The sequence below is a fragment of the Rhinolophus sinicus genome, chromosome 17 (genome assembly GCF_057876585.1).
Source record: "Rhinolophus sinicus isolate RSI-liver-muscle chromosome 17, RSI-T2T, whole genome shotgun sequence".
Taxonomy (NCBI): Eukaryota; Metazoa; Chordata; class Mammalia; order Chiroptera; family Rhinolophidae; genus Rhinolophus; species Rhinolophus sinicus.
The window spans coordinates 149,795,907-149,813,529 of NC_142517.1; the positions used below are offsets into that span (position 1 = coordinate 149,795,907).

The 17,623-nt window shown below is 35.3% G+C and overlaps 1 protein-coding gene across 9 annotated transcripts in view; it reads right to left on the minus strand.

Annotated features, from left to right (window-relative positions):
• CCDC148 (coiled-coil domain containing 148) overlaps positions 1 to 17,623 on the minus strand; it is a 259,617-nt gene that overhangs the window by 188,907 nt on the left and 53,087 nt on the right. For 5 of the 9 annotated variants that reach the window (XM_088794553.1, XM_019727195.3, XM_074336739.2 and 2 more), the window contains 2 exons: positions 7,202 to 7,264; positions 6,127 to 6,248 (listed from right to left, as the gene is read on the minus strand). The exons of 1 other annotated variant lie outside the window; for it this stretch is intronic. In XM_088794553.1, the coding sequence (XP_088650679.1) occupies positions 6,127 to 6,248; positions 7,202 to 7,264 (185 nt within the window). The remainder of the gene's footprint in view (positions 1 to 6,126; positions 6,249 to 7,201; positions 7,265 to 17,623) is intronic. 3 more of the 9 variants (XM_074336774.2, XM_074336757.2, XM_088794554.1) reach the window with 1 other exon arrangement.

Sequence of the window (17,623 nt, forward strand, 5' to 3'; positions counted from 1 at the left end):
ATATAAAACCTTCAGAAGACAAGTCCTACAAAGAGTCTTTATAATGCATGCTATTTCTAGCTGTCATTCCCTGATTACTTTAACCTTGAGTTTATCTTTGTGCTGTTCTGGTTACTGATTCAAAATTAGGACTATAAGGGGGAAAAAAATAACCCAAACATTACTTTAAAAGACACAAAGTCAAAGTCAAATCTTTTCTTCAGGAGAAAATTTAGAAGAAAAGTACATTTAAATAAGAACTAGACACTGCAGGAATACATTCAGAATCTCTATTTTATCCACCAAAAAAAATAAAGGTACATAGTATTTTTAAAATCTGACACTCTAGTGTTTGCTTAAAGACTACCTAAAATTAATTCCAACTATTTGTCATCTACAATCTCTAAAGTTTGTTGCAGCAGACACAACTTTTAGAATTAGATTTCTTTGACATATTTGGTCCATGTCATACAAAAAAATTAAAACACATGGGTGAAAGATGTAGACACATTTTTATAGCTTAAAAAAAAAATCAATGCTGCTGCCTTTGGGCCTAGGGAAAGACCAATTAAATAGACTATAAAAGTAAAAATAAAGCTACTATTTTTCATTAGACACTTCCAATATTTTGCAGAACGTCCTGATTTTCTTTCTTTCTTTTTTTTTTTTTTATAAATTCACTCATTGACTCCACTTCTATCCTCAGGCCAAAAATGAAGAAAAATAAAGTTGTAAAAGAACAAAAAGACTTAAAATAGTATCTTTATCAATATATAGATTTCTAGGTGATTCCAGTTCGTTTTGCTGGGCAATAAGCCAAATGAAATCTATATTTAAGGTGGATGATGATATATGCAGAATGCTGATGTATTAAAATAACAAAAATAATAAATTTATAAAAGAATCAGAAACTATGTGATTTATTGTGATGATCCAATATAAAACTCTAAATACGCACACTGAAATACCATAAAAGCCCTTTGGGCTAGATAATCCATCCTTAGATATAAACAACAGTAATCAGTGAACAATTTAGTGTTGGTTACATGTGTGTATCTATTTGTCAAAATCCACTGAGATGTACAGTTAAGATTTGTGCATTTTATTATACGTGAGCTATACCTCAACAAAGAAATAAAACAAATAAAAAGGAAAAAAACAATTACACTAAGTTGCAATTTATCATCTATCAGGTTGGCAAAAACACAAATATTTAACAAACCACTCTATAAAGCTATGGGAAAACATGCTCTTTCTTTAGTTGCTAGTGGGAATACAAAATGATGCATCTCACCAAAAAAGATGGAAATTGAAGATGTATAGTGAATTTCCTATGGGTTTACCCTTACTTGGAAATCCATCTGAACTCTACATTGGCAGAAGTATTAAAAGATATATGAACAAAGCCATTCACTGCAGCACTATTTGTAATAGAAAAAGACGAGCACAAAAATTCCATCAATAAGTGTTCTTGCCAAAATAAATTGAACCTGAATTTGATCAAGTCTCTAGACATAACTACCAATTTACTGGAAATGAAAGAGACAGAAAAACATGTTAAATGGCACCACCAGGAGGTAATCAGCAAAATCCAGACTATAAGAAACTATAAGAGACAATACAAATTCCTCAAGAAGTAAATTACAAGAATATAAGGAGATATAGGAGGAAATCTAAAAATTAAAATCAACTGCTATTTATGGATCTTATTTAGATACCGATTTGAATAACCTTTAAGACAGAAAATGGAGAAAATCAGGGATATTAAACACTGACTTGATATTTGAAATTAAGAAATTTTTAACATTTTTAATGGTGGTGGTATTGTAGGGATTGTTTTTTTCCCCCTAATCTTTTAGAGATATACGCTAAAATATTTATGGTGAAATATTATGATGTCTGAGATTTGCTTCAGAATGATCTGGCACAGGGAGAAGCTGTGGGTGGGGGTATAGAATAAACAACGGCCAAAAATTGATCATAGTTGAAGCTGAATAATGTTACATGGAGATTAATGATACAATTCACTGTAATTTTGCATATGCTTACAATTTTCCATAATATAACCTTTTAAGAAAAAGAATTAGTAGATGGGTACTTGAGTTGGACAAGAAAAAACATTCATCCTTGCTAAGCAAAGAAAATCAAATAAAAATAATTGTAAAGATCTCTTTTATACTTGAATCGGGAACAAACAGTTAACATATAATGTACCAAGAATGGTCTCAGTTTTCAGTCCAAATCTACTGTTTGGCTTCAAGTTCAATCTTACCCTTTGAAAGACTAGGTCACTCAATGTCCACTTTACTGTCTTATCTGGCATCCCAGGACTTGTGCAAGATCAATGACTGACACAGTGATTACATAGGTGACCATCATATCTAATCAGTATAATAATACCAGGAATACAAATCAGGTAAGATTTCTTTTAATTTATTGCTAATTAACAATAATTTTGTTATTTTTCTAATAAAGTATTCTAGACATAACTTGAAGAAAAAATGTCCTTATGTGCTTTAAATGTTAAGATTCTATAATTCAGTTTTAAGTATGTTTACATTTAATACATTTAATGCCAGAGTAAAGAGCTGTAATAATTAATTATGATTGTTAAAGCTGTTAATTTTATGTGAAAAAAATGAGCACATTTAATTAGTAGAATAGGGAAATAGACTGCTAATTAATACAAATATTAAGAGAGAATGTGTTAACTATGTAAAATTAGGAAGAATTCTTTTTTTTTTTTTTTCCAAGTCAAGTTGTTGTCCTTTCAATCTTAGTTGTGGAGGGTTGGTTCTGTTCAGCTTCAAGTTGTTGTCCCTTCAGTCTTAGTTGTGGAGGGTGCAGCTCAGCTCCAGGTCCAGATGCCGTTGCTAGTTGCAGGGGGCACAGCCCACCATCCCTTGCCGGAGTCGAACCAGCAACCTTGTGGTTGAGAGGACATGCTCCAACCAACTGAGCCATCCGGGAGCTCAGCGGCAGCTCAGCTCAAGGTGCCGTGTTCAATCTTAGTTTCAGGGAGCGGAGGCCACCATCCCTTGCGGGACTTGAGGAATTGAACTGGCAACCTTGTGGTTGAGAGCCCACTGGCCCATCTGGGAATTGAACCGGCAGCATTCGGAGTTAGGAGCACGGAGCTCTAACCACCTGAGCCACCGGGCCGGCCGGAAGAATTCTTCTTGAGCCAACACATATTTTATAAAAATTTAAATAATAACAAGAAAAAAATAACAGAAATTTTATATTCATAATTCTAGTTTGTGTAGATTATTTGGTATATTAGTATTCATAACATTAAACAAAATAAACTTTAAGTATTACAGAATTGTACACCTGAAATCTATGTAACTTTACTAATAACTGTCACCTCAATAAACTTTATTTTTTTAAAAAAATTATAATTCATTTCTAGATATCTAATACCACTTAAGCCATGAGTCTTTCAAGAAAAAGCCGTAGTTGGGAATTGTTAAAATTTGGCATGAATAAATTAGAAGCGAAATGTCAACGTGCTAAGTGAAAATTAGTCAACTTTCACTAATTAAGTGAAAAGGGAAGACTCCAAAAATCATGTAGAACAACATTCCCAAAACAGTTTCCATAATACAGATATAATAAAAAACGAATACTGTATAATGAAGAAAGAGGTATCCAGGACACACTTTGTTCTGACTAACCAAAATTCAAAACAACAGATACTACAAAAATGCTTTAAAAGGGCAATTCCTTATCATTATGAATATATGGAGATTAAAAATGGAAGTAAAAAGCTGATCAAAATAGTTGCTACAGACTGTGAACCATGTCTAGTAGTTGAAGACAGGGGATTTTTTGAAATTTGCCAAACCAGGAGTTCCAGGTACAAAGTTGTTTCTAGAAAATATGTAACTAAAAAGCTTTTTCCTGAATTATATTCTATGAGCAAAAGGGTTATTGATGCTATTTAAAATGTCAGTTGAAAACGATCATCTGCTTAACCTCAGAAATGTGTAACACATTGACCAGAGAAGCTATCTAGCAGCTGACAATGCTGAGAAATTATTGTCCCTGCACTTTAATGTCAAACCTTAAAAGCCACATTAATTATTAAAACTTTTAAATACGTTTATTCTCTGATAGTGATTTTATTAAAAAGAAATTCACAGGGCGGCTGGTTGGCTCAGTTGGTTAGAGCACAGTGCTCATAACACCAATGTCGCTGGTTCGATCCCTACATGGGCCAGTGAGCTGCGCCTTCCACAACTGGATTGAAAACAACGACTTGGCTTGGAGCTGATGGGTCCTGGAAAAACACACTGTTCCCCAGGACTATCCAATAAATAATAATAATTTTAAAAAAACCTAAGAAAAAAAGAAAGTCACTTTGACCAAATACTGATTTGAACACTCAACCATTACACATTCAGCCAAATTTTTTTTTTTTGGCGTATGATGGATGGATGGATGGATGGATGGATGGATGGATGGATGGATGGATGGATGGACAGATAAACAGATGAACAAAATAAATATATTGATAATATTAGAAATATATATGTACATATTCCAATACTGACATGGGCATAGAGGAAACATTTGTGGTGGCACCCTTATTAGAACAATACTTTGGGAAAAAGCTAAAAATCATTCATGTATTTTTGCCCAAAGCATTCATATATTTTTGCCTGTGGGGATGGAGGATTCTAAAACATGAATGGTGTCTATGTATGAAGATATTTACTGAAGCATAACTTCCAATATCATAAAATGGGATATAATCCAAATATCCAAAAATCAGGATGCGATAAGGCATGCATCTTTTTCTATGTGGAGTACCCATCATCCCTGTTTTTGTTTAGTTCATTTTTATTGGCCTTGAGATCCCAATTCCAACGTCACTTCCTGAGAAAGTCTTCCTACCGCATTGAGATCAAGTCCTGTTATTATACACCATACTGCATGTTTTTAGTGGCGTTCATATGTAATGTATCATTATTTCAGGGCTTATTTGAGAAACACTGACTTACCTCTGCCCCCATTCCTGCAAAAAGTATATTCCATATCATGTAATAAATAAACTATTATGAAGATTATGTGGCAAAATGTTAGGGGAAAAAGTATACAGGATTTCATGTCTATGTTTATCATGGAAGAAAATCAAATATGCATATATATGCATATGTTTATATATGTGTATATGTGGTACATATACAATGGGTCAGAAATATGAAAACAGTTTTATCAGGATGATAGTTATATGAGTGATTTTCCCATAAAATTTCTTTGAATGTCCTGATAATATTAAATTATCTTAAAGTTATATCTGAGCCAAACAAATAATGCCCTACTTTTTAAGTGGTCTTCTTAGTTTGAGGGAATATAGCTAATGGATATGTGGTAATTTCTCTAGAATAGGGTATCAAATGTGCTTTGAATTGATAAGAGTTGCATTTTTAAAAAGATATTAACAATAAAAATACTTGCAAAATTAATGTTACACAAAAATATTAAATACAAATGAAAACTTGTAAACAACTTAATATGTTACTTTGCCAAACCAGATTTTTAATGCAACCAAGCAATGAAAATGCTGTTTGTAATATACTCTATTATTTACACAACAGGGAAACACATTACATGAGTAATTATAAACAATATATGGTCCTAAAATACTGTGCACAATCACTTGCATATAAACCCCTTTCAACCTAGTCCAGGTTCACACCTTTTCTTAGGTCAGAGCAAAAAAGAGAACTCTAAAATAGGCACCTGAGGGCATATTTGAATGGTGTTGCAGAAGGAGTCCTAAATCAGATGATCATCCATGGCTGGCACTTTTACTAGCAATTTTTATTTTTCAGATTAAATTAGAAATTGTTGAAAATGTATGAAATAGCAATCTTTCTAAAAATAAATTTGAATTCAGACCTTATAGGTTGTTATGAATGTTCTGTGAGTAATGAATGTAAACTATATAACACAGTGTCTGACAGCATTCAATAAATGTTAATTGCTAGTCATTATTATTAATAGTTGGAAGATTCTAAAACCTATTTATAATGTTATTTATTTTCAAAGTCCCATTTAACTATCATCTTACTTCCTAGCAATTCAATTTTCCAAAACTGGAAAACACACACACACACACACACACACACCCCTTCTAACCTTTAGTTCTATAGAGGCAGAAGCTAATTTTTTTGCTTCAGTTAATGCATGCAATTGTTGATAGTCTACTGGTTTATACTTGATGCTTCTCATTCCATTTTTCATACGGCATACCAGATTCTCTGTTTTTCATCAAAAATAGAAAATGACAAAGAAATAGTATCATGTTATCGGAAGTCAAAATATAGTTATGGCAACATGCTGACTACAATTCTTATTTTTAAGTAATTTAAAATAAATACAAGAAATAATATATCACAACATTCATAGTATATTTGAACCTCTAGCTATAGAAACTTTAACAATATTACCACTATATTCCTCATATGAAATTACTTCTAAAAGTTTAGGCATAAAAGGAATACCTCCATTTAAGTTAGTATGTTGAGAATTTTAGAAAGTTATAGTGTCAAGCTACAAAGTGTAACCATTTTTTTTTTAAATTTAAAATGTGTTAGGCATCAACTGTGGGTGCTTAAGTATTGCATCACTGTGAATCAAATTAAGTAAATATTTTTTTTTAAGTCATAGCTATACTTCTAACTTAGAAAAATTGAAAGTAATTTCAATTAAATTTGAAAAAAGGTTGAAACTCAAAGATGAGAATCTAATATTAAAATGATAAAATGTTTGAGCAGGCATTCTCTGTTCAAATAGTTTAGTATATTAACTATTTTGATAAATTAAAATATAAGTAGAGGGTACTCTAAGGCCAAATAGCATAAAGTATAATAAACTGAGTAATTCAAGCGAAAATTGTACTTTTGCCCCAATTATATGCATAATTAATTGGTGCCATGTAAAGTAATTGATATTTATTAAATACGTCATGGATCACATGACTATAAGAAGGGTCCAAATGATTTAAGAATCAGTACACTGACGGAAACCACGGATGTCCTGATCACTGTTGAAGATGATTAAAACGCCCATTGCAAGAGGACTAGAGAAACTTTCAATGTGAACCAGAAATGAGCTTTCCATATTAAAATTTTGAAAATCAACATTCCAGTTGTATATCATGCATAATCCACCATAAATCATAAAACAGACTTGGATGTAGAAAAAAATATACCTGAGCTATCGCTTTTCTGAATTGTCATGAATGGTCGGTCTCTTTTATTCGTGTTTTCCATACCTGTAAAGGAAACAAGAGGCAACTGAAATTTTACAATGTGATTTAAAAAACATTTTTAAAAAAGTGTTTATTGTAGTATTTTTTTAAAAAAATAAGGCCCAGGACTGGGTGCCATAACTGTACTTTATTAAAATTTGCTTCTCTTTGCTCCTAGAAGCTTTCCTCTATTAGTTTTTATCCCTCTGTGCCTTTCCTGTTCTTGGTCTCTTCTTCCAATCTCTAACCTCTTAATTCCCCTCTCTTAGATTGTCTCAGTGTCTCATAAGTATTTTGTAATTTAAAAATTATGTATATTTTCTCTTGAATTCCTGGGAGGAAAAAGAACTACATAAAGAATAAGTCAGCTAGCCAATTTTTCTCACTATTTCTATTAAGCAATAGTGCACTTATGGTAGACTTGGGGATATGTAATCCACTTCTAGAATGCACTTGATGCCCAGCTGTTACCTCCTTTAGTGTTGGACTCAGCTGCAGAGAACAGTCTTGTTCAAAGTTATACGTACCACTGCTGGGGCAGCCTGCACCAAATGACTGAGCTAGATAGGGATATAAAGGCCCATTAGTTTGGACCCAATGTGGGCCACTCTGATGGGCAAGATGTGCTCCAGGGCTCCCTGCAGGGTTTGTTGAACCTGCATTGAAACTGATTTTTTCATCTATCCAATCCTGCTTCTTCCTTCTTCTTTCACAGGTATGGATCCCTGATAAATATCTAGCACTCCAAACTCTGCATCAGCATCTCCTTCCTGAGAACCCAAACTGAACTAAGCACTTCCAGGGAAACAGATTAGTCAAGTGATTCCTTCAGTACCATTTTTCATACATTTTTGTTCCATATCCACTAGGTTGAACTACCCAAGTCTAGTGGCCTTTGTAGTAACCTAAATCTTCTAAAATGGAAGGGAAAGTAGCTCAAGCCCATGACTTTTGGAAACTCTGCCATGTTATCAGGAATCATGGTGACTGCCCACCAACTTTAGGAATGTAGGGATAAACTCCAGGGTGTCATTCCTACAGGGTCTCTGGTCTAGGGATTCTTTTGTTCAAGCCTTTAGTTACATTGACAATTCTGCCTATAGTCTAGTTTCTATTCACACCCACATCCTATCCACTAAGATTCTTCTTCCTTTTGGAAGGTATCACACATCCAACCTGTCCAACTGCACTGCTTCAAGCCACCATCACCTCCTTCCGGGATGACAGCAGCAGTTCCACTTTGTACCTTACAGTCCATTCTCCACACAGCAGCGCAAGTAACCTCTTAAAGCTCTCAGCTGACTTTGCTTGAATCTCTTCCATAGTTTCCCATGACCCTTTAGAATGGTGTCCAAACTTGGTCATTTCGAAATCCTTATCTCATTCACACATTCTGACCACATTGGTCTCTATTTCTCACATATACCAAGTTTGTTCTGCCTCAAGGCCTTCTCACATGCTGTTCCCTTTGCCTTAAAGAAATGTCCTTCCTCTTTTTACCTCGTTGGTTCCTACTCAGCCTTCAGCATGACCATGTCACCTCCTCAGAGAGACCTAACCAGACTTCTCCATCTAAATAAGGGAGGACCCCTTGTTTCTCTCTCATCCTACTCGTTACTTTCCATGATCATTTGTATCAGTCTTCACATTTTCATGTTTACTAATTTTGATGGGGAAACTGACCTTAAAATGGTTCCCTGTCATGTGGAACTGAGCTAAAATGGTGGCCCTAGCGGAGAGCGAAGTCCCCAGCCTAAGCCCCAGCCCACTTCCGCATAACCCCCTCCAAGCCACACCTTGAGCCAATCACCAGATGACACCTACCCTTTCCCCGACTCAAGGAAGTCCCCAACCCATAAAAACCTACTCAAAACTTTTCTAGAGGCTCAGTCTTTTGGGAAGGATCCCGCTGAGCCCTCTGGCGTAATAAAACTGTGTTCTCCCTGATCTCTGTGTGCCGCTTGAGTTTCTCGGTCCTTGCCATTTTTCTGCAACAAATTGATGTCTGTCTCCCTCCATAGACATGTGGCCCACATTTGTCTTATTTCTGATTGCATCCCCTGGGCCTAGAATGGAATACTAAATGCACTATAAATATTATTTGAGGAAAAGGTAACTGGTGGTAGCTGCACATCTTGTATTCCCTCAGAAGAACTGCAATAACAATTCTTAAGTCCATACTATAGCCTCCCTCTTCCAACAACCACCTTTCAATTTTTAAACATTTGCTGTGATAGCATAGCCTACAGAGAGGAATGGCAAATTTCAATGCCCTCAGGGGTCATCAAGTAAGTTAAATGAGGGGAGTGACAAGGTACACATCCATAGGGAGTGGCAGAAAACATGGGAAATGAAAGAGCATTCCATACCTAGATAATCAAATACATTTTCTTTTGTTTTTTAAATACAGGTACTAGACAAATAAAACAGGTCTCTAAAACAAATTTATACTGTGCTCAGCAGCCAGTTCATGATTTCTGGCCTGCTGCATCTCACCTCTAGTTTTCATTTCATTCTCCCACCCATAACTTAACTACCCAAGGTTGCCATCTCCATCCAGGAGAGACCTCACCAGTTTTCCAATTGATTAGCTTTAGTCCTTCCTCAATGGTGAGTCAAGCCCCTTTATATTTAGGACTCATTTTACTTGGGGTTTAGATTACAAGATTGAGGCTCTGAAACAAAGGGGGTTTTGCAGATTTCCTTTTGGTTACCTTGTTCTGACTCTGTTTAATTTGTTCCTCCTGGTCTTCATGAAGCCCACAAAACGTTTATGACCATTTCTACATAGTTCGAATTTTAATTATGACCATAAGAACTTTGCACTAGAACACATTCTGGAAATCAAAATTGCAAACAAAAACTAATCTGTCTTCATGAACTTGAAACCTAGTTTGGTTCCAACTATATAGAAAACCAAGTGGAAATACTTCTTGAGCTACATCCTTTAATGTTTATATATAAATCATAAAAAGAAATACTACTTACCTTTTAAGAATAGTGAGAGTCTCTAAGCTAAACAGTTATTAAACTAAGATATTATGAAACTGATTTATTAATAATTGATTGTTTCTTGTATCAGGGAATTAAACAGATATTCTGACTTAGAATCTGAAAAGTTCACATACCACTTACTTAGTCTAATAAATTGCCAGTTTTGAAAATAGTCACAGGGATATAAAGTATGGTATAGGGAATTTAGTCAATAATATTGTAATAACTATGCATAGTGCCAGGTGGGTACTAGAGTTATTGGGCTGATCAGTTTGTAAGGTATATGAATGTCTAATCACTATGTTGCAAACCTGAAATTAATATAATACTGGATGTCAACCTGATTGAAAAATAATTTAACAACAAAAAATATTTTCTTACCACAAAAAATAAATAAATAATTTACTTAGTCTAACTTCTCATTTTAGCATTTGAGATGACTGAGGCCTAAAAAAGTGACCAAGATCACAGAGAACTTTAAGTCCAAAATCTTGTATTTATAATACAAAAATCTCTGAAAACGAAGGTTTATTTCATAATCAATATGGTAGCCTAATCCAATCTGAACTGAAATCATTTGGTGGCAAACTTGATCCAAACTGAAGTTTATCCTATTTGATGTGAACTCTCATACATTAGTGCAAAAGTATTAACATGTTTAATTCTGGGGTGCTGACCAGACACCACCAGTTTTAAGTAATAAGCTCTATATCACATTTCTAACCATCTGAAACATTCAAAATACATCTGGCCCTGCAGATTACAGGTAAGGGATTATAAAACTGTATTAAAACAAACATCGTCTGATTCCCAAACAAGTATATGTCATCTAGGCCATTTCAATTTTATGCTTACTAGTGAGAAATTCAAAGTGGCTACTTTAGCCTGTAGCTAGAATGCTTTTGGTTGAATAATGACTACTTGAATAGAATTTTCCATGTTAAATAATTTAAGAGCATTTAGTTTTAGAAATCATTCCATCCATGTTCACATTGTGTGACATTTTAGAAGTTGCTTATGAGTGTTATCAAAATGTTAAACCTTTTAGATCTACTCAATTACTGAAAAACTTTTTAAATAATATATTTTTATGAGAAATTTCTTATAGTGTAAGAAGAACATTTGATGTATAATGTAATGATAGCTTTTCAGTAGCTAGAGGGTTGAAAAAACATTTTAATATGAAGTTAATTTTTTACAGATTTACTAGAGAATCTAAACTTTAAAAAAAGATATGACCTTAACTAGTCTCTTCGGGGTAGGTAAACAATCAGGACTTCATTACAGATGAGAAAAAAAATAGCAAAGAGATCATTTATATAACAAGTGTTTTTTTAACAGTGTTAAAATTTGCATTTTTCTCTTTCCTAAGAAAATCCCTTTTAATATATTGAGGAAGGAAATGTCAGCTGTACTTAGGCTTAGCATTGTATGACATAGGGATAGTTTGTTAACTCTAAACTGCTGAACTGTGTAGATATGTGGATTAGCCAATCACCCTCTAGGTAAGTTTTCAAAGATGGTGGGGATTCTGCCAGGCCAAACAGTGTGAGAACAACACCAATCTGAAGAAATATCTTGGATTTAGCATCAAATTATGACATTTTAAGTGTTAGTTCAAACCCTATAGCCAAAGTCTAGTTTAAGGAGTATTTTTTAAATATGCAGAATTCTCTTTTAAATTCAAAGCAGAATGGCACATATTACTTCCAATATAAAACATTATGTATTGTAGTTAGCATAAGGTAAAATTACTGTCCTGGAAAAACAAATGGAACCAAACTGTATAGCAAACTATAAGGTAAAAATTAAAATTTCCTGCCCACATAACCCTAATACTCCAGTTGTATTTAGCCCTGGTAGTCATTTTCAATGTTTTATTTTTTCTTTTTTTTAATTTTATATGCACATACAAGTACATGTTCATATCCAATTTTCATATAAATGGAATCATGATATATGTACAGTTCTACAAGTTGCTTTTCTTTTTTTTTTTCTTTTCATTTAATAACTTGATTATCTTTCTAAGGCAAGGAACCTAGAAGTTTCTGAGGAACTTCAGAGTTCTATAGAGAGTGGAGCCTCTCATGCCCTTACTCCTGCTATGTCCTTAAAGCTATTTTAATCATTTCAAAAGCCCAAGAGAAAATGCATATATATGCAGTTTAAAGAAATACACAGGAAAGGGGCCGGCCCGGTGGCTCAGGTGGTTGGAGCGCCGTGCTCCTAATGCTGAGGTGTCCTACACAACTAGACTGAGAAACAATAGCTTAAACCAGAGTGTGTGTCGGGGTGGGGGGGGGGGGGAGGCGGGAGAAGGGGGAGGAGAAGTACACAGGAAAAAAAAAAGGTGGGGGGGGTCAGGAAATTTCCACACAGTGGTGTGTGTGTGGGGGGCGGGGGGGGTATTTGCAATATCCTTTTATCTGTTTTTCTGGCCCTATATACCATCACACAAGTTCCTGGTATGATTATGCAACATACATTCACAAATTCTGAGGATTAAGATGTGAACATCTTTGGAGACCCATTTTTCTGCCTACCACAAGCATTCAGGGATCTACAAATGGTTTAGGAATCTACACAAAAGATTTGGAAAGTATGGATTATCTGATACCTCTCAACTGAGGGAAAATTAGGAGTAAAAGGGATCAGGAGGAAGCAGGCAAGCCTCTTCCTTCAAGTCCAGGTAGGTAGGATGACAAAATGGATTCCCAAACCATGTCAGAGGAAGGTTGACAATGCCTGCAGTTTAAGCATGTCCAAAATGGCAAGTCAAGTAAGAAAGACACACATTCACACACACTCTACAAAAGAAAAAAGTCTAAAGGATAGACAAATACGAGTAGACTAACTGGAGAGGATACTGCAACTGGAGGTTAGGTTCAAGGGGGCTTTAGCTTTATCTGTAATGAAACCTTTGCATTTTTACAAAGAGAATGTATATATGCGTATTTATGTAATTATGAGAATAAACATTACTCTCAAGTGCCTCAAAAACTCAAATATATCTAATCCACCAAATGGTTTCCAGGACAGGTTCAAACTCCACATAAATGACAGGGATCTTTTAAATCTAGCTCTTGCCTATTTAGCTTCTTTCTTACCCATTACCTCACATGTATGCTATACTCCAGCATTTTAAAACCATTTGCAGATCCCTGAATACACAGTGCTTATGGTCGGCAGAACAAGCTCTCCCCAAGATGTCTACATCCTAGTCCTCAGAACATGTGAATATGTTATGTTACTTGGCAAAGGGGAATTAAAATTGCAACTAATCAGATTACTTTATCTATGGAGATTAGCCGGATTACCCAGAGAGGCCCAGTATAATCACAGGAGTCCTTGTAAGAGGAAGGCATAAGGGTCAGAGTGAGAAAAGGAGATGGGATGACAGAGCTGAGGTCAGAAAAAAGAAAGATTTGAAGGTGCTATCCTGCTGGTTTTGAAGTTGGAGAAATGGGGCCATGACCCAAGAAATTCAGGCAAGCTTTAGCGGCTAGAAAAGGCAAGGAAATGAATTTTCCCTTACAGTCTCAGAGGAGTGCAAGCCTGGCTGAAACCTTAATTTTAACCCAATGACGCCAATTTCTGATGTCTGACCTCCAGAATTATGAGATAATATATTAATGTTGTTTAAGTCACTAAGTTTGTGGTAATTTGTTACTTAGCACTAGGAAACTGACATTGCTCTTTCACACTTCCCTGCCTCGGCACATGCTGTGACCTAAGCTGGCAATGTCTTTCCCTACTCTTGCCTCTCTGGCCAAGGCCTACTTGTTTTTCATTCTCATCATAAGCATCCTACTGAGCGTCTCCTAATCCAGGTAGAGATGATTTTTCTTCCCTCTTGTGCTACTATTCTACTTTGTGTATATGGCTATTGATGGAGTTATTCATTTATTTCAATGGTTATTGACTATCTATTACATACTAGAGAAAGGGATATAGATTTACTCAGGCTCTACAGAAAGGCTTGCCCTGGCCATCTCATCTGAAATAGCTCCCTCCACCCTCAATCACTCTTTACGTGTTCAATCTAATTCTTTTCCTTCATAGCACTTCTCACTAAGTGACATTATACTAGGTATTGATTAGTTTATTCGCTTATTGTTCCCTTCTACAACTAAGCTGTATGCTCCATGAAAGCAAGGCCTTCGATATCATCTTTATTTCTCCAGAGTGCCTAAAATAGTGCCTGACACACACTGGACACTCAATACATACTTGCTGAAAAAGCAACAATGATTACATTACAGATCAGCCTTGTCCCTAAGGCATGGTAGTGTTAGAGGCAAACACATACTTTTCACCTGTTCTTCACCAACTTTTAAAATCCAGCTTCACCTGTATTAGATGAAAATTATTATCAAGAACAAACTCCAAACCAAAATGGGCAGTGGATTGATGTATATGGCAAGAAGTAGAAAAGGAGTAACAATCCCACTTTCTCCTGGTGAGTCTCAGCACTGACTGTAAGTTCATGTTAACTGCAGTTGAAGATGCCCCTGGACCAGCGAACTATTCATCTGTCAGTTACAGCACACAACCCCGCCCCCACCCCACGCAGAAACCTGGACAATGGCTCTATTTATTAGTAATTAAGGATATCTATGCCATCTTACTTCTCCAAGGGCTTGAGGTTAGAGAAGGCATTCTTTGCATAGTAGACACAGATTATCTGGTCTTATCTTATATATTATTGAATGAAAAAAAGCAAGTTGTACCATGTGATACTATTACATAAATATTCACAGCACAAAATAATAGATGCATATTATACACACACACACACACACACACACACATTCACACATACTCTACAAAGGAAAACTCTAAAGGACATACAAATAGACCAAACTGGAGAGGATACTGAAACTGGAGGTTAGTTTCAAAGGGGACTTTAGCTTTATCTATAATGAAATTTTTGAATTTTTACAGAGAGAATGTATATATGCGTATATACATATATGTATATATATATTTATTTAAGAGTAACAAGCATTAGTCCAAAAGGCCTTACCTTGAAATAATCATATCATCTATTGTGGGATTAATGCAATTACATTTGAGAGTATTACTGATTATCCAGTGGGTTCTGTTAGTGAGAGTCCCAAAGCCTGGTCACCCCGTCACACCCATTTCTGAACCTGCCAAGCTTGGATTACTTCTGGAACAGCTTGACCCAACCAAGCTGCAACAATTCTGTGAAGCCCAGCCTGAAATATCCAGTCAACTTTACCTTTAATTTTGAATATAATTAAATAATTTTTATACAAATTTGTTGTGCCTTTAATGAGAAATTTCTTCTGGCATCTTTAACAAAATGATTAAAAACAGAGTACTTTTTCTACTAATTAATGATCACAAATGCACTGCTTTCTTTTAATTACAAGCTTGTTCATTAAAAGGAAACTGTTAACGTCAGGCCACAAGCAAGGTTATAGAGTTCAACAGTTAAATGGAATTTTGATGTGCTTTTTATTGCTGAGAAAATTGTATCATCTGAAGTTTAAAATTGTGGCAGACACAGCTCGGTGCCAATATCCATTCTCCCTTATTTTCTTCCTAACAGAATACAATCTTGTTCAGGGTTAAAATATTGGCCTTTGTTGATACCTCTGAGGCTCTAGGTGACATGTGACACAGTTCCAGCCAATGAGATATAAGCAGAGGTCTACTGGGAATTTGGGAAGATTTGCTTTTTCATATAGGCACTGCCTCTTCTTCCCGGTCCTTTCTTTGTGCCTGGAATGTGGCTGTGAAACTAGACACAGGAGGCTGTTATGCTTATGTAGTGAGTATTAGGATGAAAGATGCATATTAGCTATTGCAGAAAAGAAAGCCAAAGGGAGCCTGGGACACTGATGATATCAAGAATCTGCTGTACCAGTAGTAGACTGCTTCTCTCTGGACTTGTTGTTATGAAAAAAATAAATCCCCAAGCTTCTGCAATCAGGTTCTGTAACTTTCAGCCAAACAAAATTCCCAACTGATACCGACTGGATTTACATGAAGCACCCAGGAGATTATAATGCCTCTCCATATAAAGCAGAATAAAAATTCTTCTATAAAAGTACCCATTAATAAAGGCACAGGATAAAATAATAGAAAATATTACTGTCATTGCTCCTCAGTAGTAGCACGAGAAAATTACATCTAGCAAAATTTCTTATTTTAAAACTCCAATAGAGTTTCATTTGCAGTTTCAACATAGAAGAGAGTAGGTAAAAAGATGTGGAGGTTGTTCTGGAACAGGAAAGAAAAAATCCTCAGAAACTTACTTCCACTATCAAAAAGTAACATAGCAGAATATATTTGAGGGTTTTCATTATTCTAGAATATACAGTGTTTCCACAGAGAATCAATTATGTAAGAAGAAATTTTCTTTTAAAATGCTACAAAAAGTTTTTTTTTTTAATTTTTAATAGTAATCCACCAGTCTTTAACAACAAAGATGATAAAACTCTGCTAAATGGCAGTGCCTGAAACACGGTAGCACTAAACACATTTTGAATAAATGAAATAATCATAATAGGCAAAAAATATTAATTCATTTTTGTATTATTGCTAGTTAAGGAAAAGTTCTCTAGGCTAAGACATGAAGAAACAAAGGAAAAGATTAAAGGAATTAAGATAAACTTTAGAGGGAGGAAGAGAAAGACTGAAGAACAAAAATTAGAGGAAACAAAAGAGAGAAAAGAAAATTGTGTCCACTTCCTATTTCCTCTTTCCAGTTCCATCAAGTTTGGGTCATAACGAAGGCACCCTCCCTCCCTAGAGAGGCAAACTCACAGTTTAGATCGGCTGCATTGAAGTAGTTAGAAGTTTACTGCAGAGGAGAGAGAGCATCAAAAGTGGGCCCTAAGGCAGGTCTGAGTGGAATTTCCAGTCATAGGAGGCAACTAACTCAGGATGAACAACTCCACTGTGGAGAAGAGGGAGAGAACGTGTGACGTGAGAAGAGGAGCTGAAGGTGTAGTGAATGAAAGAAGTCTAACAATCTTTTTCTGTTTAAATATTTGTTTCAACTTACTCTTTCACACAGGAAAGGAAAGGGAAATTTTCCACTATACTTTAGTTCATATTCTCCTTCCACATGGATCCATATTCTCTGAACAACGATTTGAAAGTCCTTACATGGAAAAATCTCAATAATATCCTATGAAAGCTGTGGGAGGTAGAAGAAAAAAATTTCTCTCCCTTAGAGAAAGAGGGAAGAAAAAGTTCTCCTTTCTGCCCGGGAATGGTGTGGGGAGTGGGAGCTAGGGGGTGGGGTGAGGGGCAAATTATCGTATAACTGAAGGACAAACAGTAAGAGTTTGGCTGCATAAGATGTTCCACTTGGCTTTAAAAGTACCATCAAAATATTTTGGTTCAAAATAT